The 22,310-nt window shown below is 56.7% G+C and overlaps 5 protein-coding genes across 5 annotated transcripts; 1 reads left to right on the top strand and 4 right to left on the bottom strand.

Moving 5' to 3' along the window:
• Positions 1-610: 610 nt before the first annotated feature.
• SLS55_004445 (uncharacterized protein) lies at positions 611-1,751 on the top strand (the record flags this gene model as incomplete). The annotated part of the gene is made up of 2 exons (XM_066775903.1): positions 611-1,227; positions 1,301-1,751. 2 exons carry the CDS (start codon positions 611-613, stop codon positions 1,749-1,751), a joined length of 1,068 nt encoding a protein of 355 aa, XP_066633784.1.
• A 920-nt stretch (positions 1,752-2,671) lies between these two features.
• SLS55_004444 (uncharacterized protein) lies at positions 2,672-4,589 on the bottom strand (the record flags this gene model as incomplete). Its single annotated transcript, XM_066775902.1, has 2 exons — positions 2,672-4,371; positions 4,583-4,589. 2 exons carry the CDS (start codon positions 4,587-4,589, stop codon positions 2,672-2,674), a joined length of 1,707 nt encoding a protein of 568 aa, XP_066633783.1.
• Positions 4,590-5,221: 632 nt separating this feature from the next.
• Positions 5,222-7,253, bottom strand: SLS55_004443 (uncharacterized protein; the record flags this gene model as incomplete). The annotated part of the gene is made up of 3 exons (XM_066775901.1): positions 5,222-5,308; positions 5,683-6,461; positions 6,602-7,253. 3 exons carry the CDS (start codon positions 7,251-7,253, stop codon positions 5,222-5,224), a joined length of 1,518 nt encoding a protein of 505 aa, XP_066633782.1.
• A 6,279-nt stretch (positions 7,254-13,532) lies between these two features.
• On the bottom strand, positions 13,533-15,353 carry SLS55_004442 (uncharacterized protein; the record flags this gene model as incomplete). The annotated part of the gene is made up of 5 exons (XM_066775900.1): positions 13,533-13,570; positions 13,647-13,710; positions 13,874-14,750; positions 14,802-14,831; positions 14,884-15,353. 5 exons carry the CDS (start codon positions 15,351-15,353, stop codon positions 13,533-13,535), a joined length of 1,479 nt encoding a protein of 492 aa, XP_066633781.1.
• A 2,221-nt stretch (positions 15,354-17,574) lies between these two features.
• SLS55_004441 (uncharacterized protein) lies at positions 17,575-19,511 on the bottom strand (the record flags this gene model as incomplete). The annotated part of the gene is made up of 2 exons (XM_066775899.1): positions 17,575-19,248; positions 19,296-19,511. 2 exons carry the CDS (start codon positions 19,509-19,511, stop codon positions 17,575-17,577), a joined length of 1,890 nt encoding a protein of 629 aa, XP_066633780.1.
• Positions 19,512-22,310: the final 2,799 nt, after the last annotated feature.

Raw genomic sequence — 22,310 nt, 5'->3', positions numbered from 1 at the left:
GCTCTTACGATTGCTTCGTTTGTGCCCGGGCTAAGGCGTGGAGAGGCTATCGAGAATGCTGCTGTTGCGGGCATCGAGTGCTTTTTCCACGAGCTGTTCTCGACAGTATAGTAGTTACACTTGATCGTAAGTTTGAGATTTCAATGTAAGGAATTGGGTCCATGGCTCCGTTGCTTTGTAAGATTGACTTCATCACATCAACTTACTCGTGCACTTGAACCATTGATCTGGTAGTGGGGGGATTATTTGGGCACTGAATCAGTTAGATAGCGAGTGTTGCAGTCAGTAAGAGAGACGGCGAGTTGACCATCGGCCCGCATTGCGGCAAGTTCGGCAAAGTCGGCAATTTTCTCAGCAGAGATACACCAGAGCCACGCTAAAGTAGTAGGGATACGCAATGCGATCACCTCACTGATAGCACCCGTCTCGGCTCATATCTCCACATCGACGAGATACGATTTTCTCGCGATAACCGGCAATCACGATATCGGCAGAGGCTGTTCGGCTCCTGCGGACGGTACCTGCATGTGTACCCATATATATAGAAGCAGAATACTTAAGCATAATTCCAATCAGCATACCTTTCCTACATCCTTGGCCTATAATAAAGATGAGGGTTACTTCTTTCCTGTTTTCGGGCCTCTCCGCCCTCTCGGCCACGACCCATGCCTTTTCCACGTACAACACCGCGAACGCCACCAGCCCGTTCTCAAACCTCACAGTAGCAATCGTTCGAGCACCCCCGGCCAACTGGCCATCTCCTTTCTGGAACAAGAACTGGACCGGCGTCGAATTCGACCTCAACGCCACCATCTCGAAAGCAACCAACCTCATCTCCGAAGCCGCCGACGCCGGCGCCAACCTCGTCGTCTTCCCCGAACTCTGGTTCCCCGGCTACCCCAAAGGCATCGACGATGCGTGGATCGCCAGCACCGCTGCTGAATCGTACATCAACAACTCCCTAAGCATCGGCAGCGCGGAATGGCGCACGCTGCTCGCCTCGGCCGCCAGCAACGGCGTCTACCTCGCTCTCGCCTACTCTGAGCTCACCGAGTCTGCCATCTACATGGGCCAGGCATTGATCTCCTCGAACGGCTCCACCTTGATCACCCGCCGCAAGCTGCGGCCGTCCGGCATTGAGCGCTCGTTCTGGAGCGACGGCGACATCGACGGCTTCCAGGTCGCCAACACGCCATTCGGACGATGGGGCATCCTGGAGTGCTGGGAGTAAGTCTTCTCCGTGCTCTCCAGTTCCTCCGAGAACCAAACACAACCGGCGAAACTGACAAACAAACGACAGACACTTCCACCCCAGCATGACCTTCCCCATGCAAGCCCAGCTCGAAGACGTCCACATCGCCTCCTTCCCCTACATGCCCGACGCCAACGACGCGACGGCGCAGTACTGGGAGGCGCTCGAGGTCAACGCGGCGGCGGCGCGCACCTACGCCGTCAACGCGGGCGCCGTCACGCTCTTCGCCGCCGTCGGCCACGCTGCCGTGTATGACGGCACGGGCATCGAGGTCGCCAGCATCGAGCAGAGCGTCGACTACGACGAGCGGCCGATTCTGTACGCGTCGGTGAACGCCACGGCGTTCCGGCGCGAGCCGTACGACGTCGACGGCGAGCAGAGCTGGGGCACGCTGCAGCAGGTCGTCGACGCGTTTCCGGCGTACATCCCCAAGGTGAACGGGACGTTTGTGGAGAAGAAGACGGTGTTGATTGCGGATTTGTTGGCGGGGATACAGTAGAGATACAGTGGTTTGTACGCTTTGGTAGTGGGGCTTCGTCGAAATGATGTATGCTTAAAAAGTGGGAAGTAATGAAGGAGTTACTGGTGAAAAAGAGAAGCTTGCCGCGGGTACGACGAGGCAGGGGTCCTTCCACATTGTTGCAAGGCTTGTGCGAACGGGATTTTCTTGGTCCTGTACTGGTGTTGTCTTACTTCGTGCATTCCCTGCCGACTCCAAGCTCTTCGCATCTTCAACTTGCTTTCTCCAGCACGGCGACCAAATAAGCCTGTAAGGATCACTTAAGAGATGATTTTGCAAGTGTTCGCTTACAATGATTCCAGGTGACGCAGGGCACGCAGAATAGCAACCATTGGGTGATCAGCTAATCAGTAAATATATCTTGCTCTCCGCATTCCCATGCCGTAGCAGCTTGGCCGCTTGTATCAGCATGCTCAGGATCGTCAGAATAGGTCTGAGGTCATTGAGAACAGCAGCGCCAGCCATTCCCAAGTCTCAACTGCCTGAGAGCCATGACGCACGTTGTACACCATTGCACGGCATCTGGATCTGGTAACAGATCCCGGCAGGATTCACGGCATTGATCGATGTGGGGTAGCGGAAGTAAGCGAGACTATCCTTTGTGACCCGCATTGAAAGCAGGGGTTTCGTGAGGTGCCACGTAATTCCGTAAGCACTGGAGTCAAAAGAAGAGAATATGATATACAACCACCAGCCACCAAGCCCCTTACCTGCATTCCCTGCTGCTAACCTCCGCCATTGCGGCCAAGCCCACTCCTAATAATTTACCTTTCACAGCTAGACCATGGAAGAACCATCAGACTGTTCTCTTTGTGATTCGCTCGAATGGGATTACATCACAGACTTCGCACAAGGTATGGCAGCTACGAAGACGACGACAACAACAATCACCCGCCCACCTACACACGCTCCGCAACGCCGCCCACTCTCCCAAACAGCCTCTCCCGCCTCATCCCCATCGCCGCAACCAGCATAACAGCGCCCGCGACCGGCACCAGCACGAACGTCATCTGCATCGCCCGCGCCACGGCCACGACGGCGCGTTCACGCAGGACGCCGTCCAAGTCCGCAAACACCGCGCTCCGAGCGCCCGCCACGGCGCCGCGGATGTCGGCGTCGGAAAACCCCTTTCCTGCCAGCACGGCCGTCAGGTTCTCGACCGCGGTCGACTGGTAGATCTGGCCGGCGACGGCGAGCGCGACGACCTGCCCGCCGATCTGCGCGACGTTCTGCAGCGCCAGCCCGGCGCCCGCGTCGGCCGCCGGCAGCGTGAGCGTCGCGACCGTGTAGCCGGTGACCATGGAGAGTCCGCTGCCGACGGCGACGAGGACGGTGAGGCCGTAGATGGTGCCGGTGGTGGGTGAGCTGGAGGAGGGGTCGAGGTAGACCGGCAGCGGACCGCCGCCCGCGACGAGGAAGGCGCCGGCGATGATGTAGAGCGCCTGGTACAGCTTGATGAAGTGCAGGAAGGAGCCCGAGACGAGGTTGACGGTGACGGCGACGACGACGAAGGGGAGGAGGCGGACGGCCGCCATGATGGCCGAGTCGCCGGCGGCGAATTGGAAGTAGATGGGGATGTAGTAGACAACGACGAACAGCGTCGTGGTGCCGGCGGCGGTGACGATGTAGAGGAGGACTTGGGTGCGGTCGCGGAGGAGGTGGATCGGGAAGGCGCGGCGGGTAGGCGTGGTCAGGACGGCGAAGTATTGCTGCGAGGCGTAGAGGATGAGCACCGCGCCGAAGACGATGAATGTCGCAATGGTGCGGCCGTCGCTCCACGGCCATTGGCTGCCGGCCATTGTGAAGGCTAGCAGGAAGCTGACCCACATGCCAGCGCCCAGGACGAAGCCGGCGAAGTCGATGGTCGCCAGCCGCGCGCGGATGCTGATTCCTTGCTGGGGGTTGATGGATGGGAGGTAGAAGAGCAGGGCTGGCGCTGAGATGGCGCCGATGACGAGGTTGATGTAAAAGGCCCAGCGCCAGGTTGCCGCAGATACGGAGAAGGCACCCCCGATGACAGGGCCCAGGACGGCGCCGAGGCCCCAGAACACGCCGATGAGGGACATGTAGAAACCGCGTTCCTTCTCCTCGGTCATGACGGCGTAGTACTGCAGCGAACCGAGGTAGATGCCGCTGCCGCCGGCGCCGGCGATGACACGGCCGACTATCAGGGCGCTCATGGTAGGGGCGCCGCCGCAGAGAGCCGAGCCGGCTTCGAACAGGATGACGGTAGACACGAAAACCCATTTGATGTTGAAGGCGTTGTAGAAGCTGCCCAAAAGGAGAATAACGCACACGGATCCCAAGGGGAAGCCGGCTCCGATCCAGGAGAGTTGCTGGACGTGGCCAAAGGCTTCGGTGACGGGACCTTGAACGTCTGCTGCAATTGTCGTGTCCAGCCCGTAGAGGAAGCAGGTGATGTAGAGCGCGATGCAGACGATGAACCAGCGAAAGCCGCGGAGTGACCGGCCTTTGCCTTCTGGCTCGGATCCGGATCCTTCTTGACGCGGTTGTTCGGTCTCCAATTTCTCGGCGTCCCGGCTGCCGTCATATGCATTATGTTGAGTTGGCATGTGGACCTGGTGCTCGTCTGGCTTATCTGGTGACATTCTTCCCGCTGGCTTTGATTTTCAGGAAGAGTGCAGTGACGTTGGCGAATATCAAAATGTAAAGTGAACAAGTTTGGAGAGGTTAGACTTCGGTGGCTCTGGGACTCCGATACCGATAGACATCTTCAAGATGTGCGTGGACTTGGCGAAGAAAGGTGTCGACTCTTACACAGACGCACGTGCTACGGTGTTGAGACTCACGGTGCATGTGTCAGCTTTCCGGCCAGGCGCATTAGAATATGGAAGGACTACTGTTGAAGGGAAGCCTACCGAAAAAGAAGAAAGGGTAGGATTAGTGTATAATCCTCTGCTGTCTAGAATTAGCGTACCGTGGAGTTTGTAAAGGCTGCGGAAGGAAAGGCAACCGCCTGTGAATTAGAAGATTACCAAAACGTGAACGAGCTGCGCAACGGATAGAGCAGGATGGAGTTTCACTACCAGCCGGATTGCTTAAGAGGGAAAATCGAAATGGGGAACCTACCGCTGTATTACCAAGCGATGACTTAGCAGTCAACGCCGCATCAGATATGCTAAAGGGCAGCCATGCATCTGTTTTTTTGCTGGCCAGGCCGAATTGGATAGTACCGTAGAAAACGAAAACGGAAAGGTTTCCGCTAAAACCGTGCAAGATGATCAAGCAACAAATTAGCAATCGACATACCGAGTTTGCAAGAGTTCCCAGAACCAAGCGGTTCCGATGCTGCTTTGGGTAACACAGCCGGCATTATCAAGCAACACACTTCCAGAACCGGCTGCATTCATCGCCTTCACCACTCCGCTTTTGGAAGATTCCGGGCTATCGTTACGCGGGAAAGGTGCCTTGCATGAGCGCAATCACGCTCAAGCCTTGATCGAGATTCCAACCGCCGTCATCTCCGCGACGGTCCGCTGAGAAGCAGCATCAATAGGGTTCCCAAGCCACCCGCTCTGCACCCGAACATTTCCTCAAGGGACCTACTATTTCCTGCACCACCACGACGACGACGCCATCACCCAAGCACAAACCGACACTCACCCCCGCCCTCCCGCCCCTCATGCGCCAACCTCGCCTCCACCCCCCACGCCCTCGCCTCGACCCGCGACAGCCTCTCCCCCGACGGCGCCTCGACCGGCCTCTCGAACCCATGAAACAGCAGCGGCAGCACTGACGACTTCCACACCGGCACACCACCACCGCCGCCACCGAATCCCGCCCCACCACCACCACCGCCCCGCCTCCTCCCCACCGCCACACTCCCAACCAGCACCCCTCCCGCAACCCCGACCAACCCGACGGGCAGCACCAACCACGCCCACCGCACCCGGACGAACGTCTCGTCGCGCATGGCGGCGCCGACGACGAGCGTGCCGTTGTCGCAGCGCTGCATGAGGTCGGACATGCTCGCGGCGATGTTGGCCAGGGTCGTCGACAAGTCGTCGGCGAAGAGCAGGAGGGGGGCGGTTTGGAACTTGTTCGTGTCGGCCTCAGTGTTGAAGGAGGAGAGGGATATGATTAGGATGTTTGTGAGGAGGGTGCGGGCGATGCCGAGGTCGACGGTGTGGATGTAGAAGGTTGTGGTGGTTGTGTTGGTGGTGGTGGATGTGGGGGATGTGGTGGCGGGGCTCAGTGTCGCGTAGGTGCGGTTGTTGGCGGTGTGCGGGATCCATTCGCCGGACGGGGTGAAGGCGATGTTGAGCGGGGTGGATGCGGTGGTGCCCGGGTGCAGCACGCCGTTGTCGATGCGGAAGGCGGAGGTGGTTTGCGCGCAGTAGTGGAAGGTGCATTCGGCGATGTCGGCGGGCTGCACCCCGGTGGTGTCGACGTCGGCGGTCGGGGGCGAGCGGAGGATGGCGAAGCGCATGAGGGGTTGGTCGGTGGCGGTGAAGGTCTGGTCGGCGGTCGTGTTGAGGTAGGTCCAGGTGCCGTTGGCCCCGAGGCCGTTTGTGGACGTGATGTTGATGTTGGAGGGGGTGGTGTAGTGGCAGGTTTGCGTCGACGTGGACGCGTCTCGGGTGGTGCAGGTTTTGGGGGACGAGGATGTTACGTTGGTGCAGGTGCTGCACACGCCGAACTTGGTGATGTCGGGCCATGTGCAGTTGCCTGTGGAGCAGTAGTAGGTTGGCGCCACAGACGTGCTCAGGAGTCCGGTCACGATTGCCGATTGCATGTCGATGCCGGCGAAATTTGCTGTTGGCCGGTCAGCAATCACCTCGTCGACGGAGTGACCCTGACAAACGTACATTTGGCCTTGGTGGCGTCCATCAGAGTCCCTGAATCGTACATCGAGGTCGAGGGAGTTGTTGCCCCGCTGGCCTCCTGCGTGGGAACAGACCGGATGTGGTACTTGATGATCTGCTGCATAAACGGATCAACAGCAAGCGCGGCGATCATGACCATTGCTGCAACCGATGTAAGGATGTCCTTTACGTTCACCACTGACTGGCAAAGGAATATTAGCGAGCCCAACGGCCCTCGACTCGCATCGTCGAACAGTTGCAAGTCGTACAACCGGCGTTGGGCCCGGGAAAAGTACAGCCATTTGGCCTGACCGATGCATTCCGTAACAGACAGAAGCATGGCCGACTTGGAGATGGCGGCAAAGATGGACACGAGAGAGTTCGGACTGATCGACGACTTCCACCACGACAGCGGCTTCCCATCCAAGATGCGTAGCACGATTGAGATTGCAACTATCGTCACCATGCTGACGGCTAAGCTTGACGTCTCCCATGCCCAGTGGTCCTTTAGCTTCTGCAGTCTTGTTGGCCGGACAGGTGACTCGATGTGGGCATGGACGTCGTCCCTGACTGCTGGATGCTTGTTCATTTCGAGAAGGTCGGCGACATTATCTCGGCCGATGTCAATCGACGAGTAGCCTCGGTGAGTGTTCATTTTGGGCCACGTTGAAGTGGGGCCTGCCTTTGCCGCAAGGGCGGGGATGAAACGCACTTGAATGGTGCAAAACACGCAGTAACTTTCTTGAAGACTGCCGCAGATCTATATGGAGGACGAGCCTGGACCTGGCGAATGGCCTCTCGGGAGCAAGACGTCATCGCGCGTGAAGAAGTGGCTGCGATAGCATGCACGGTGTCAGATTTGCCCGGGACAAACAAGGCTGCATCGCGGACATTTTCCCTTCGGAAGCGATGCAGCACGGAGATTGGCGGCATGATCGATAAAGATGCTGGTCGAACCGACGTCATGTTGGGGGCCAATTGCTGCAACACCATGTGTGCTCACGCTCTAATTGGTCAGGTCGCCACCATTCTTCCCGGTTCGCTGAAGCGCTTACACTGTTCCACGCTCTACGAGGTCGGTTCGCATAATGTCAAAACTGGATGGTACCCGTAGTTGAACCCTTTTCAAGTTGTGTCTTTCCAACATTGCACCTCAATAGACTCGATGAGCATTGTCGACATACTTTAGAGCAATAACGTTCGTCCGTTGGCTGGAAATTTTACGCGTGGTCCCTTACATCTCGCTAAGACCCATGCATCAATTGCTCCATTTATGTATGTCTGTCAATCTCAGTTCGTGATCCACACAACGCTTTTCTCTTGGACTCCGGAGCACCGACAACCTAGCCGGCGCTTCTCAAAAGTGTTGCCTACCTCCGATATCAAACGTCAAGCAAAAGGCTGCTACCATCTCATAGATACCTCAACTACTTCATTACACAAATGGCTGCGGGGTATCCTGTAGACGTCGTTCTGGTACACAGACACGCCTCTCATCGCGCGAAAATCCATCCCCACGGTCACTCCACCTCCACCACACACTCGCACAAGCCAAATCCGCCTCCCACCGAGCCCGCCCCATCCCACACTACCAAAGTCCACAATTCCACGCCCCCAACCCGACACAACTGCCAATCCCTCTCCGCCGCCGTCCCAAACCCACCCACATTCAACACCTCTACCAGACTTTCCAGCAGCTGCTCCCAAATCCGATACCGCGGCTGCACCGGCCACGCCGGCACACCCCAGTACACCCTCGCAGCCACCCCCTTCTCCCTCCCTCGCCACGCCAACAACCCCGCCCAGCACCCCCATCTACGCACCAACCAATCTCCGCCCCATCCCGATGCCCCTCACAACGCTCTCCAACGACGCGCTCGCGTAATACGCACTCGACGCATCGTACAGGTCATCCTCGGCGACCGGCGCGGGGCCGCTCGCGACGATAGTGAGTGGCGTGGCCGACGTAGAGCTCGATTTGGCGGGTGTTGTTGACGCGGGGTGGCGCATCGTCCGAAAGGTAGATGTCAGCTTCGATACTGGCGTAGCCGTAGGAGAGCGCTTCGAAGAGGGGGACTTTGTGCTAGTAATCGCTGTGGGAGTGGCGGGTCACGTCGATGTTGGATCCGGTGTAGGTGGTGTAGACGATGAGGACAGCGTCGGAGGGGTGACGCCAGAGATCGAGGATTGTGGAGAAGGTGCTCGGTAGGCTACTTTCACGCTGGCTGGGCGGACACCATAAGCGGATATATGGATTGGAGGTGAAAACATGAAGGTCAAAATGCTGTAACGGTCTCTCAAGCCATCATCGACTATACGCTGCCATAAGACAATCGATGAAGATCGTGACGATAATAAAATAATAAGCAACAATAGTCTGTCTTGTAACATAGGATAACGGTAGATACAAGGCTTATCCAAGTACAATCGTTCGGAATTCCGGCTTGGCTTCTTTCCACCTTTTCAAAAAGACTTTCCCGAGAGCAACACGGTATGCAACATCTGCCCTCCAAGCGATCATCATGACGTTGATACCTGGCGACGGAACTAGAGGACAGTTGTCGGAATCGTAGTACGTTACTCCGGGATAGATGCTTTCTACATATTCAAGTAGCGAGTCGTGGCTCGGCACCCACTCCTTTGCGTTTTCCCGACATTCTTCTCCCGTTTTCTTGATACTACAAGATTGTGTTAGCCACAATTAAAAGTTCAGCGGTTATTTTTGACTCACTGAGTGAACACTAGATCTTGCTGAGCATTGGCCTGTAGCGCCACTTCGTCAATGGTTGTGCATGACAAAGCTACCAGCTGCACCTTCTTTTTCCCAGAACCTGGAAGTTGTTTGACGATCTCTGGGGTTTCGTTCCTGGCATCATTTCCAGTATCGGAAATCCACCCTGCAGGAAATCCGCTATCATCGTAAAGAAGGTAACGTGAGTACTTTCTTGCTTCTGGTGTGAAATAAGCAACTGACGACCGGAAAACCAGCCTTCCCGCAGATTTCACTGCCATGCTCATTTGTACAGGAAGGCCCGCATGCGCTTGCTCCCAGTAAGAAGAGTACGTAGGCCACTGCTCAATGACTCTTTTTTCTTGTTCCTTGAATGAATGCTCCAAGCGGAGCCCAGAAGGGAAGGGTCTCTCGACAAGTCCTTCCTGCCAGGCCAGTGCCAAGTAAAGGCGGCTGTCGTAGAGGGTTTTCCATGCTAAAGTCCGATGGCATGGGTCATTCACGGTCTCTATGAATCGAATTTGATAGTGTTGATCCAAATAGGCCCACTTGACCAACGAGCCAAGCATTGATCCGCCCTGGAGAGAGAAGAGTATAATGTGTCCAAATTTGGAGGTCCAAGACCAGGTGGGCAGCCGTAAGTTTCTTGACAAGCCTGAACACCTCGTCCTCCCTGGCTCCCTGTGGTGTACCCAGAGTATTGCTTGGTCAAAGTCCTTCGCTGGAAGGCCGTATATGAAATCTTCTTGGGAATACAAAGTATTGAAAACTCCCATGAACGCGTTGTGTACGTCTGATTGGTACGACAAAATTCGTCTTGCGTAGTTCGACACATGGTGAGTGTATTCCTCAAATGTTGTTTCTCCCTGAGATCCTATATCGTTCGACTTTTCCACAGGCGTTGTAGCGTCGGCCATGGTCTCATAACTGCATTCCAAAAAAACGTCCTGGTTTGTGAAGATGAGACGCCTTCTCGACAAGATTTCCTCCTGGTACGTCCAGCCGCGCAATTTCCAAGCCATGTGCCAATCTTTCTCACGAGTCCCTGTCAATATCTCCATACCCAAAAGAGAGATCCGGTCTCGCGGCCATCTCTTCACTGTTGGCTCCACACCAGGAAGACCTGACTCAGCATCAACTCCAGATGCGGCGCATATAGTCAGAAGTGCCTGCGAGTAGATTTGGCCCATAGACTGAATCTGCTCGTGCTTATGCACTTGATCATCCTGAACTATGCACAACCTATCGACCCAAAGGAATCGAATTTCGAGGTTTCGGCACGCCGTCATTGCATCTCGGATAGTGGCAGGTATGTGGTATTGTAGGAGAGATCCTTCGCGTTGGAGGTAATCGATGTTAGCCTTGGTGGCCTCGATCCTGCCGGTAATTGGATTCCCCCAGACGTAACTGAGAGCAATGTAACGAGAGAGTGCCGGCTGAGCGGAGATGCAATTCCTCTTGACATCGAGTAAGAAGAAATTCTGCAATTCGTAGGATTCGTGTGAACTCTCTTCGAAATGATTGGAAGTGCATAGCTCGATCCAGTTTCTCAATCTGTTCCAATCCACTGTCTTGCCAACTCGTGTGGACGTGAGCGGCGAGTGTCTCTTGCGTACACATATCTCCAGATTTGGAAATTTCCAATTGGAGCTCCCACCAACCTCTATGCGTGCATTTGGCTCCACTGAGGTAGCGAATTTCTTATTCTCCAAACCCCTCCAAATCCTCAAATCAATGGGCTCATTGCTGGGTATTTTGAAGCCCGATAGCTGCTCATATTTCTTGAGCGTTTCGGAAACGAAGGCGCAGAAGGTGCAGTGGTGACGCATTTGAATATCCGCGTAAAGGCCGAGAGTCACCTCTGGGCACAAACCGATTGGTTTATTAGGGAGACAGCATAAGATGTGATGTAGCCGCACATGCTGGCAAGAAGCACAGAGGATGCTTTCCACTACTGGGATGTTGGAACATTCGGAACAGGGCGTGTGGAAGATGTCCATGCAGTAGACTTCAGGTTCGAGAACCTTAAAGGGATTTATCTGGTAAACCATCACTAGGTTCCGACAGTATTCGCAAGGGGAGGTTTTGCACTCAGAGAGCGTATGAAGGTCGGCGGATGACATTTTGAGGGTCGGTTGCAATGATGGTGGACCTTGCGGGTGATATCTATGGGATGCGTGTGCTGAAGTAAATAATGACCAAGGGTAATTGTTCAGTAAGCGTGCGCGGTGGACTTTGCTGGATAACCAAGGGTTTGGAAGATGATAAGTAGCGTGCGTGGAATGAGATTCAATGCTGCATATGTGTTGGGCGAATCAGGGATAAAGTGTGGTGGCATAGCCCTTGGTCAGGTTGCTTTGGTGATACGGTTCAGAGAAGTGGTCGTCAGCATACTTGTACGTCAAAGGTTCCTTTGTTGACGTCAGCGAGGGCTTAGTTGTCGTTCAAATGTGGATATTTGAAGTGCAAGGCTCGCATTCGACTTCCCCGTACAGATCTTACTGCATGCTGGCTTCTCATCCTTGCGCCGTCATGAAAATCTGCTTGGCCCACGTCCCGAGGCTCTTGCGAGCCTTTCTGTCAACACATAGACCATTTCGCAGGATTTTTGAGGCGCCTTAAATACTCCTCATTATCATCAATTGTGCGTGCTACTGCCGAATACCGGGTTCAGGCTTGGAATGCTATGGGCGGTGAGGGCTTGCAATAGCAAAAAGCTCAGATCGATCGGGCTGATTGCCGATGCGAGCCGCCGCCTTGAATCCTTGATTTCTTCTCACAGCCTACCCCAAGACAACCGTGGATCATCGCGATTGGCGGAAGACATAACGAATCGAGCGAGTCGCGTTATGCTGCCGGCTGACGTGCGTCAGCATTCTTCGAAAACCATACACTTCGCGACGCTTTCTATTTTGAATCCGGAGCGACCGTGCCGGTGCTCAGCCGTGGGAGAATATGAGTGGCCAGGCTTAGACGCGTATCTGTCGGCTTGCATTCTAACCACCAATTAGCTAGTCCTATTATGAGCTGCTCTTTGGCTGCAACAAACGGTACTGGGAAACCGGGCGTCGATATTCAGCCCCATGTATGCCCCATGTATGCCCCGTTTCAGCCTCGCAACCTTTTCCAATACTGCCAGCCCACATTTAGCTCCTGAGGCTTTTCGACCTCCCAAGAATCATATCTCGCTATCCTCTGCACACCAGAATTCGCGAATGCTATGGCAGACCCGGTCTCGTTGCTGGGAAGCCTTCCAGCCGAGCAAGTGAGCAGCAATGACCACAAGCACTGGCAGCGCACTTCCGGAATATCTCTCAGAAGCGCGGGTCGCCAGCATCCGAGCAGAGTTCACTAGCAATAAAGGAAACATGTCTATCCTGTTCCACAAAATCCAAGAGTCAGTCTTCTTCTGCATCGGACATACATACGCGCTAACAGTTCCAGAACTCTTAGCGGTAGCAGCCGCCCATTCATCCACACCCTCACCGCATCTCCCATGGGCCCCGCCGAGCTCCAGCACCGCTCCCAGCCTTGCCGCCGCGGCCGCCCCCTTCGGCATCGCGAACGCCGCTCTATACCTCCTCACGCCGCTTGCTTCCACGAGGGCGTCGTCTAGGTCTATCCACGGCGCCAGCCCGGATTCCTTGTATGCGTGATGCCGCACCGCCCGGCTGCATGCTGTGCGGGTGAAAAACCAATACCTACAACAAAAAGAAAACACCCAAAGAACCAGCCTACGCCACCCCCCGCTCCTTCACAATCCCATCCGCGATCTTCTCCGCAAGCGCATCTACACGCACGCACCACCACCACATCAGCAACCATCCCATCCATCTAGATCGGGGGAGAACCGAAAAAAAAAAAAAAAACACTCACAAATCGTACTCGACGGATGCCCCGGCGGCAACAACGGCAACGCACTCGCATCCACCACCCTCAGCCCACGGACGCCAAACACCCGCGCCCTCGCATCCACCACCGCCATCGCATCGCCCTCCCTCCCCATCGCACACGTACACGCCGCATGCCACACCGTCATCGCGCTGCTCCTCACCACCTCCAGCACGTCCTCGTCGCTCTCGACCGCGCCGCCGGGCCAGTACTCCTCGTCCCCGATGCGGATCTCGCGCATCGGCCCCGACGCCCAGACCTCCCGCAGCCGCCGGAACAGCGCGACGGCGACCTGCTGGTCGGCGGGGGATGTTAGCCACGCGGGGTCGATGACGGGAGGGTCGGAGGCGCTGGGGGACGCGATGGTGACGTTGCCGCGCGAGGTGGGCGCGACGAGGGCGCCGAGGATGGTCGCGTATTGCTTACCGTCGAGCGGTTGTTGCAGGACGGGAAGCGCGAAGTCGCCGATGAAGCCGTTGGCGGAGATGAGCTGTTGGTGGTGGTGTTGGGTTGGGTGAGCCGGCCATCCGTTCGTTGTATCGGCGTTGTGCTGGCGGGGAGACGACGATGATGATGATGATGAGGAGGAGGATGGGGAGGAGAAGGAGGAGAAAAGGAAAAGGGGAAGGAGAAGGAGGAGGAGGGGAACTCACCTCAACTTCCGGCCAGTCGTCCGGAAACGCCGCGAGCGCGTCCACCGTCTCCCGCGAGAAGTTCGCGCGCAGCGCCGCGGGCAGCTTCTCCCAGCCGAGCAGCTCGACGACGTTGGACGAGAGGACGCCGTCCGCGTTGACGGCGTAGTCGACCAGCGCGCCGGCGAGCGCGCCGGGGTCGTGCAGCGTGCGGTCGAGAGTGTCGACGGCGACCTCGTACGCGGGGCCGAACATGACGTGGTCCCACATGTTCTGCCCGACGCCGGGCGCGTCGACGCGGACGCCGATGCCGTGCGTCTCGAGCGTGCTGCGCGGCCCGACGCCCGACACCATGAGGAGCTGGGGCGACTGGAAGGCGCCCGCGGCGAGGATGACTTCGGCCGAGGCGTGGATGGTGGAGGTCAGGCCGCCGGATTCGACGGCGACCCCGGTTGCGGTGTTTTTGGCGTCGAAGAGGATGCGCTGGGCGAGCGTGTGTGTGTAGACGGCGAGGTTAGGGTTGGCGAGGGCGTTTTTGATGTAGGCGTCGGACGCGCTGCGGGTCTGGTCCGACGCGCGGATGGTGGTTTGCGTGTAGTGCGTGCCGAGCAGCTGGCCGTTGCTGAAGCCCGCGGTTTTCTTCAGACCGACGGCCAGCAGCGCTTTTTCGAGCCAGGTCGAGAAGGGCGAGACGTAGTTCGTGTAGCCGACTTGGACGGGCCCGCCGGGGGTGGCGAAGGCGGAGGGGTCGTATTGGCTCGTGACGTTGGCGCCGCGTTTCTCGTTGTTGGGCGGGGTGAAGGTGACGGCGCGCTGGAAGTAGGGCTCGAGGTTCTGGTAGGTGTAGCTGTCGTCGCCGACAATGTCTGCCCACTTTTGGTAGGACTGCTCTGAGCCTCTGTCGTGGATCAGCTACTGTTTACCGGGGGGATGAAGCATGCCCGCGTACCTATGGTGGATCATGAAGTTGAGAGCGGACCTGTATAGATTGAATTGTGAGCTCCACATTAAGAATGGTGGCAATGACTTACGTGCCACCCAGGCACTTGCCACGAGCATAGTGTACCTCTCGGTTGTTCGCACCCGCCTGCGGCTCCGTCGTAAACACCCAATCGATCAGGGGATCCGAGTCCAAGGGGTTGGCTCCGATTCCGACTATCCCACCTGCGGGAGTGGACCCCAGCACCGGCTTCCCGATCTCGTAGTACCCGCCCGCTTCGATGATGGCCACTGAGAAGCCGGCTTCGGCCAGCCGCACCCCGATTGCATTGCCACCTGTGCCTCCGCCTACGACGACGTAGTCGTACGCTTTTTCCACACCCAGTGCTCCTTGGATTGCGCCGAGGGTGCCTTCGACTAGCCCTTTTCCGCTAAGAAGGGATGTGAGCCAGTCTACGTACGGGCTGACCAGGGGATCCAGGATTGGCCAGGTGAACACTCGTTGGAAGCCCAGAGACCCGGCCAGGAGTCCGTATATGAGAGGGCGATATTTGGGCGCCATGAGAGCGATACTATATGCTGAATGAAGAATGCGAATATGAAAGAAAACTGCAGTGAGGAACTGAGAAGTGACGAGGAATGATGCGTCAACCCCGTCTTAGCTACCGATCTATATTCCAGCTCCCCGGTTGCGTATTTCCCAACCGCAGCTTGTGTGAACTTGGTTTCGATCCCCGGTAAGGTCGGGGCTGCACTGTGTATCTCCGTTGTTCCGGGAGGCAGGTAGCTCGTGTAGGGTAGTGGCATGGAAGTGGAGAATACATTGGATCATAAGGACTGTCCCACGATGCTTCTTCGAGCCCTACTGCACTAGAAAATCTCAGACTTGTGTCTTCCACACGTAGCGTGACGAGCGCAAGAACATTGTGTGCAGGCGCGGCAGGTGGGCGTCATCTTAGGCTGCAAACCTATCACTGCTAGTGCCTTACACCTCATATGCAGTCAGCTTCACCTCATGACCAGCCAAGAGTTGGCACAATCAGTGAATGTTCTCCGAGTCGTGTTCCCGCTTTGTGGAAGCAAGCATCGGTTCCAGCATGTCGGGCCGGACATATCGGTCAGTTGTGACACCATCTCTGCGGACTGGAGCTCTCCGCGCAATGAGAGAGGAAACGTAACCTGATTTGGAATTCAAAAGCATATTCCTACTATGGGAGGGTGGGCACGCGTCGAACAAATTCCGGATTCGTCACTGCCGTGATGCAGGGTGGAAAGGCACCTGACGCAGGAACGGGCCAATTACGACATTAGGATGTGCGGCCGGGACTGGAGGGGTGCAGACATGGGGGTGCGAAAGGCTTGCTGGCATTGGCTGGACGCTCTGGCGTGTGACGGTCGGCTGATCGATCCCTGGCCCCCACCCGCTTCCCCATGTTCCCAAAAGGGCGCCATGCATGAGTAAAAATCGGTGGATAGACGTTCGACCTTCGTGTCCAAAAGGGAGCCATGCATCGAATCCCGACTGCATGGCTCGGCAAGACGAGGGCTTTGAGCCATGCATGAGACACTTTTTTACGTGCAGCCAAGATCGTTGCGTGCTTTAGCGAGTGCGGCGTCTGCGGTAAGTATCTACCGATCCGGTCGGGTTTTACTTGTATACTCTCTTGGAACTTCTAATGTCGTGAATGAAATCTCGCTATCTCACTCCATCATGTAAGTGGTATGGCTACTGTTGTTCCGAACTTGTATAAGTGTAAGGGCAGGAGAAGCAGATAAATTCTGTCCGCCCCCAAGCTCCAATTGCCCCGCTGTAGTGGCACATGCACGTCGTGCCGGGTCTTTAGAATTGTTTCATGGGGAGCCCAAGAGAAAATGTATCGGCCGCGGGGCTGCTTCTCGAAGCGGCAGTTCCTTTGCAAGATATCGGGTTGATGCACGCGGTCACGCAGTGCTGCCTGGGATAGTGGAAGTGGAGTCGGCGGGGCAGACCACGTTGATCTGCAATGGGCCCTGCAGGGCGGCCCGCAGGGACGTGCTGTGGACATGAAAGACGTCAGCTGCGTGGGGTAATGACATTATTGGCGCCCTGCAGCCACTGAAGGCCGGGGACTTTCCAGAATTTGACTCGGGCAAAGATGAGAGAGCATCGCATCCCCCTCCATACATTCTGCCTCACGATGCGAAGGGTATCGTTAGTACGACGGGCGACCCGCTCCCGCGCCAAATGGAATGCGCTGGCACTGCTTGTTTTTTTTTTTTTTTGGCCCCCATCTCTCCCAGACCCATGGCCCACATTGTCCAATTCCGTGCCTTTCTCCTCCGAGACGCTATAAGTCACCACGTGTTACGGGCGCTTAAGCGCGGGAAGCACACCTTTTTAGGAAACCTATCCACACGATCTACATTTTGCCCCGCCCAGTTACGGTGCAGCATCAACTCGACACGCACAGCTGAGACCACCCACCTCCGAGGGAAATCTTGACAGTGAGTGACTGCTTGGGATCTAAGTTACGCGATCCAAACCGAGAAACTCAGGTTGCCCTGTTGGATCCAGGGGATTTGTCAAGCTCCAGAGCGAAGTGGACTATCCACCCAAAACTGACCCGGAAATAATCGAGAGCGTCCCAAATTGTACGAGCCACCTTAACCTTGACTCTTCGGCAGTGGACTGGAAGTATATATCGTGTACCGGGATTTCAGTTGGAACAGCAGGTACATAAACGTACTGATACACACAATAACAGCAGACCCCCTTAGCCAACACCCCAAACACACACCCCAAACTACACGCGCCTCCGCCCATCCTCCCTCACCAAATCCGCCGCCTTCTCCGCCACCGCATACACCGTCGCCTGTATATTCCCCAACGTCTCCATCGGGAACACGCTCGCATCCACGACCCTCAGCCCCCTCACCCCATGCACCCGCAACCGCCCGTCCACCACCCCGCCCACCTCCCGCGGCATCATCGCACACGTCCCGCTCGGATGAAACGCCGTCCACGCCCTCTCCCTCGCAACCTCCCTCGCTTCATCCAAACCCCCCTCCCCCAACAGATCGCCTCCCTCGGGAATCCTCCTGCCGCCGCCCTCCTTCAGCAGCCCGGCCAATGGCGCCGTCCGCGCCACGCGCTCGATGAACTGCGTCCCCCTCGCCAGCAACTCCACGTCGAGCGGATGGCTCAGGTAGCGCGGGTCGATGCGCGGCGCCGCGCCCGGGTCGGCGGACGCGATGTGCACGCTGCCCCTGGACAGCGGGTGGTTCAGCATCGCGAGGATGGTGATGTGGTTGCCCGGCGTGGACATCCCGAAGAGTTCTTGCATCGTCGTCGTCGTCGCGCTCGTGACGTTCGTGTTGAGCTGCACCGGCAGCATCATGTACTCGACGGCGGACTGCGCGGGGTCGGCGAGGCGCGCGCGGAGGAGCGCGTGTTGCCGGGCGGCGGCGGCTGCCTGGCCCTGCGCGGCGGGCGTGCAGTCGTCGTCGTCGTCGCTCTGCGCATCGAGGAGGGCGGCGATTTCGGCGGGGGATAGGGCGCCGGACGCGCATGTCGCGGGGAGGTAGCTGAAGGAGAGCGGCGTGCCGGACATGGGCCCGCTGCGGGACTCTTGGTACTGCTGCAGCGCGGCATGCAGGAGGGCGGGGTCGCGCATGCTGTCGCCCGAGACTTGCGCGTCCGCGATCTCGTAGCTGATGCTGGAGAGGACGTGGTCCTGCAGGTTTTCGCCGACGCCGGGGAGGTCGACGGCGGTGGCGATGGCGTGGGCGGAGAGCAGCGTCGGGTTGCCGATGCCGCTGAGCTCGAGCAGCTGCGGCGATTTGATCGTGCCGGCTGCGAGGAGGACTTCGCCGCCGGCTGTCGTGCGGATCGTCTGGTGTGAGCTGTGCGCGGTGGTGATGCGGACGCCTGTTGCGGTGACGGTGCCGTCGGGGGCGGTTTCGAGGTGGATTTTGTCGACGGTGGCTTCTGTGATGAGATGGAGGTTCGGTCGGCTTGCTACCTCATCGGTGAAGTAGGAAGAGGCAGAGTATTCCCTGCGCTTGGTGGTTGGGTGAATCGACAAAGGGTTTGTGAAGGCCCCAAGCGCCTTGCCAGCTATCGGATCACCAGTGGAGTGGAACCCGAGCTCCTGGAACGTCTTGTCCCAGGCCACGTTGAAGTCTGAATACACCTCCGGAATCGTGAGCTGGAGCGGACCACTCGTGCCCTGCAGTTTCTCGTCCATGTACTTATCCAGCGACAATTGCTTCTTCACTGCGTCGGATGCAGGGTGGTAGGTGTGGAATTTGCGGAGGTAGGGCACCATGCTTTCTGCATCCCATCCGCTGTTCCCAAGCTCGGCCCAATCGTTGAAGTCGGCTTGGCTGGGATAGAGAATTGCGGAAAAGTTGATGGCGGATGATCCGCCGAGGACACGCCCGCGCGGATAGGCAATTCGGCGTCCGTTCAATGATGCCTTTCAGGTCAGCTTTCAAGGCCTTGGTCTTGTTTAGTGAATCATACTTGAGGTTCGGTCATGAAAGCCCAGTCGTAGTCCGGATCATCGTACAGAGAAGTCATCATTCCTGGCGTGTCGATTCTGACATCTCCCTTACGATTCGCGCCTGCCTCGATTACCAGAACTGACTTGTCGGCATCTTCACTCAGACGGGAAGCAAGGACAAGGCCTGCTGTGCCTCCGCCGACGATGATGTAGTCGTATGCTTCTTCGGTGGCCATTGTGCGAATATTCGTGTTGAAGTTGACCGGAATGAAACTTTGTACTTTTGAAACCGGCCTATGCTGCACCAAACATCTATTTAAATGCCTACTGTGCATTGAGGAAGTGGGTCCTTTGCTCTCTAGAAATGTGGTGGGGATAGAGGCCCGTATTCGGTCGGTCCGTTTCGTGCAGTGAGATGGTCTGATGCAAGATCGTCGCCCGGGAACTCATTCTCAGCCTCACGAGCGTCTACAAGACATTTTCCGTCTTCATTGCATCGAGCATCTTACAAACGCAAGCTGATATCGCTCTAAGCACATAGAGATCAGTGAAAACACCCACCCAAGCTGCAATATTCATGTCTTGATGTTCCAGCAACATTCTTGCAGCCGAGGGGAAACCCACTTGAGCAGGCAGCAGCCAAGAATCCCCACACGTTCCACAAAATCTTCCATAATTGTGGATTTGATTTCCGTTACACCCACAAATTCAACGGTGTATGTATACTACGAGCTTATCGGATTTATGGATTCTAGCGTGTTTGAAACAGCCCCAATCCACACGCATCAACTCGGTAAGCCCTCAAATAGCAGCTCCTGTTCTCCAGGGCTTCCCTTTGCCTGGTTGGAATGAGGCTCGACTAACACTACCAGCTATCAGCATCTCTTGTGTATCTTGCATTGTTCAATTCCTTTTTTGGTTCAGATCAAGCGCTTGCATGTCACCTGATGATGCTTTTGTATTCCAGGCGACAGAAGTGAAGGATATCATGTTGGCTTTCTCTGTAACACACTTGCCGGTCAATAACCATGAACGGATGGAGTAAGAGACAAGGGTAACCTTGTTAGCGAGATGTACCACTGCTATGGCTTGCGCCATTCGCCGCTGGGGCCAGAACGTGCAGCAAATCCAGCAGCATCCAGACTTGCACACCATCTGGGGGCCAAACAACGATCGCGCAACCTGGCCCCTGCGTAATTGAGCCGCTCCCCTGCTGATCAACTCCAATTTCGTGCCCGATGTGATATTGAATTACCGAAGCTGCATGTCCCGAGTAGATGTTGGGGAATTGGGCACATGCACTGGTCAAAAATGCTTGAATAGACTAGCCAAGAGTCTTGGGCTGACGTGAGATTCCACAATCGGTGAGTTTGGGGGCTGTACTTGGGGGCTTCGAGTCTGATCATGGTTAGCGTAAATTTGTTTCATCGTGGAACGATGCAGCTTCTATCTCCATGGCCCAATGACCGATGCTCGAAGGATTCCGCAGCATCCGCACTAAGTGCGGGATGGACGGGGTAGGCTGTACCCAACGTTTTGGCGCTAGAAGCGGTTTACTTGCGGAGAGTGGCGCTTTCATCCCTACATGCTTATAGGCTGTGCGCTTGGAAACCGGCCATGAATACTTACACAAGCAAAGTTCCGAATGGATCTCGCAATCTCAGAGAACAAACAATGCGCAGATCACTGAGACAACATCGCTACCTACAGATGCGCCATGCGTTCAGTGTATATGACCTTCACAGTATCTTCAAAACAAAAGGAAAGATACAATCTTCTATCTTTGAGGCACCTTTTCACGGTAGAGCGTTCTCGTATCCATGCGGCATTTTGTGGCTGCCTAATCACAGAACTCAGCCGCCAGTGGCTTGTTTAGCTTGGACCGATGCGATGGCCATTCGACGCCATCCGGGCTGTGAGCTATCAACCACTATTAGTGACTGCATGCGCAAGGCTGAGAAAATGCTAATAATAACCTACCTCAGTCTCTAGAGAGAGAAATACAATGACAACCAGAAAACTCCGTTGCAAATTTATATAGCTCAACCTCCATCCCCTTCCCGCCCGTTCTCGATATCCACCACCTACAGTGCCACTGCAGCACAAGTCAACCATGGTCGCCCACAACAAACACACAACGCACGCGGCGCGCCCGCAACAGCGTCCCACCCGCCCCCATCACGCACCGCAACACCCACAACCACAAAAACAACAACAGCCTCATGCGGTCCACCACTACCACCACACAGTGCAGCAGCAACACCAGCACGCAGCTCCACCCCAAAAACACCCCCACCACCCTCCGGCTCCCCATCTTCCGGCGGCGGCCCACCACCCACGCCCACCAAACGCCGTGGCTCAACAGCACCAACAATACCGACCGCACCCCAAGCCCACGTACCAACAACAACAGCCCGCCCGACCCCATCCCGCCGCCCGGCCCCGTCCCGCCACTGCGCATCAAACAACCCACCACACCCAACAACACCCCGCCGCGCACCACCAGCAGCCACGACCCCAGCAGCACCAGCCGCAACCGCAGCACCACCACACCCAGCCGACGAGCCACCACGCGCCCGCGTACCGCCCCTACCCCGGCGGCGGCGGCGGCGGCGGCGGCGGTCACCACGAGCAGCATCAGCACCAGCACCAGCATCAGTACCAGCAGCAGCAGTATCAGCAGCAGACAAACATCAACGTGTCGCAGCAGAACATCACGACGTCGACCCTGATCGGGGTGGGTGTGGGAGGGGCGGCGGTGGCCGGAGGCGTTGTGGCGGCGGAGGCGTGGGAGAGCGATAACCACGAGAGCGAGAGCGACCACGACCACGACCACGACAGTGAGAATCAGAGCGTGGTGAATGATTATGCGTACGGGGCGCAGTACGATGTTGTGCAGGGTGATGGGGGCAAGACTGAGGCTGGTGGTGGTGGTGGTGGTGGGTCGGCGGCGGAAGAGGAGGGGTGTTGTGGGGATTGTTGTGATTGCTGTGATTGCTGTGGGGATGGCGGATGTTTTGGGTCGTCGGGGTCGT

The sequence above is a fragment of the Diplodia seriata genome (genome assembly GCF_021436955.1).
Source record: "Diplodia seriata strain FDS-637 chromosome Unknown scaffold_4, whole genome shotgun sequence".
Lineage (NCBI taxonomy): Eukaryota > Fungi > Ascomycota > Dothideomycetes > Botryosphaeriales > Botryosphaeriaceae > Diplodia > Diplodia seriata.
This window is presented reverse-complemented; position numbering and strand designations above follow the sequence as displayed.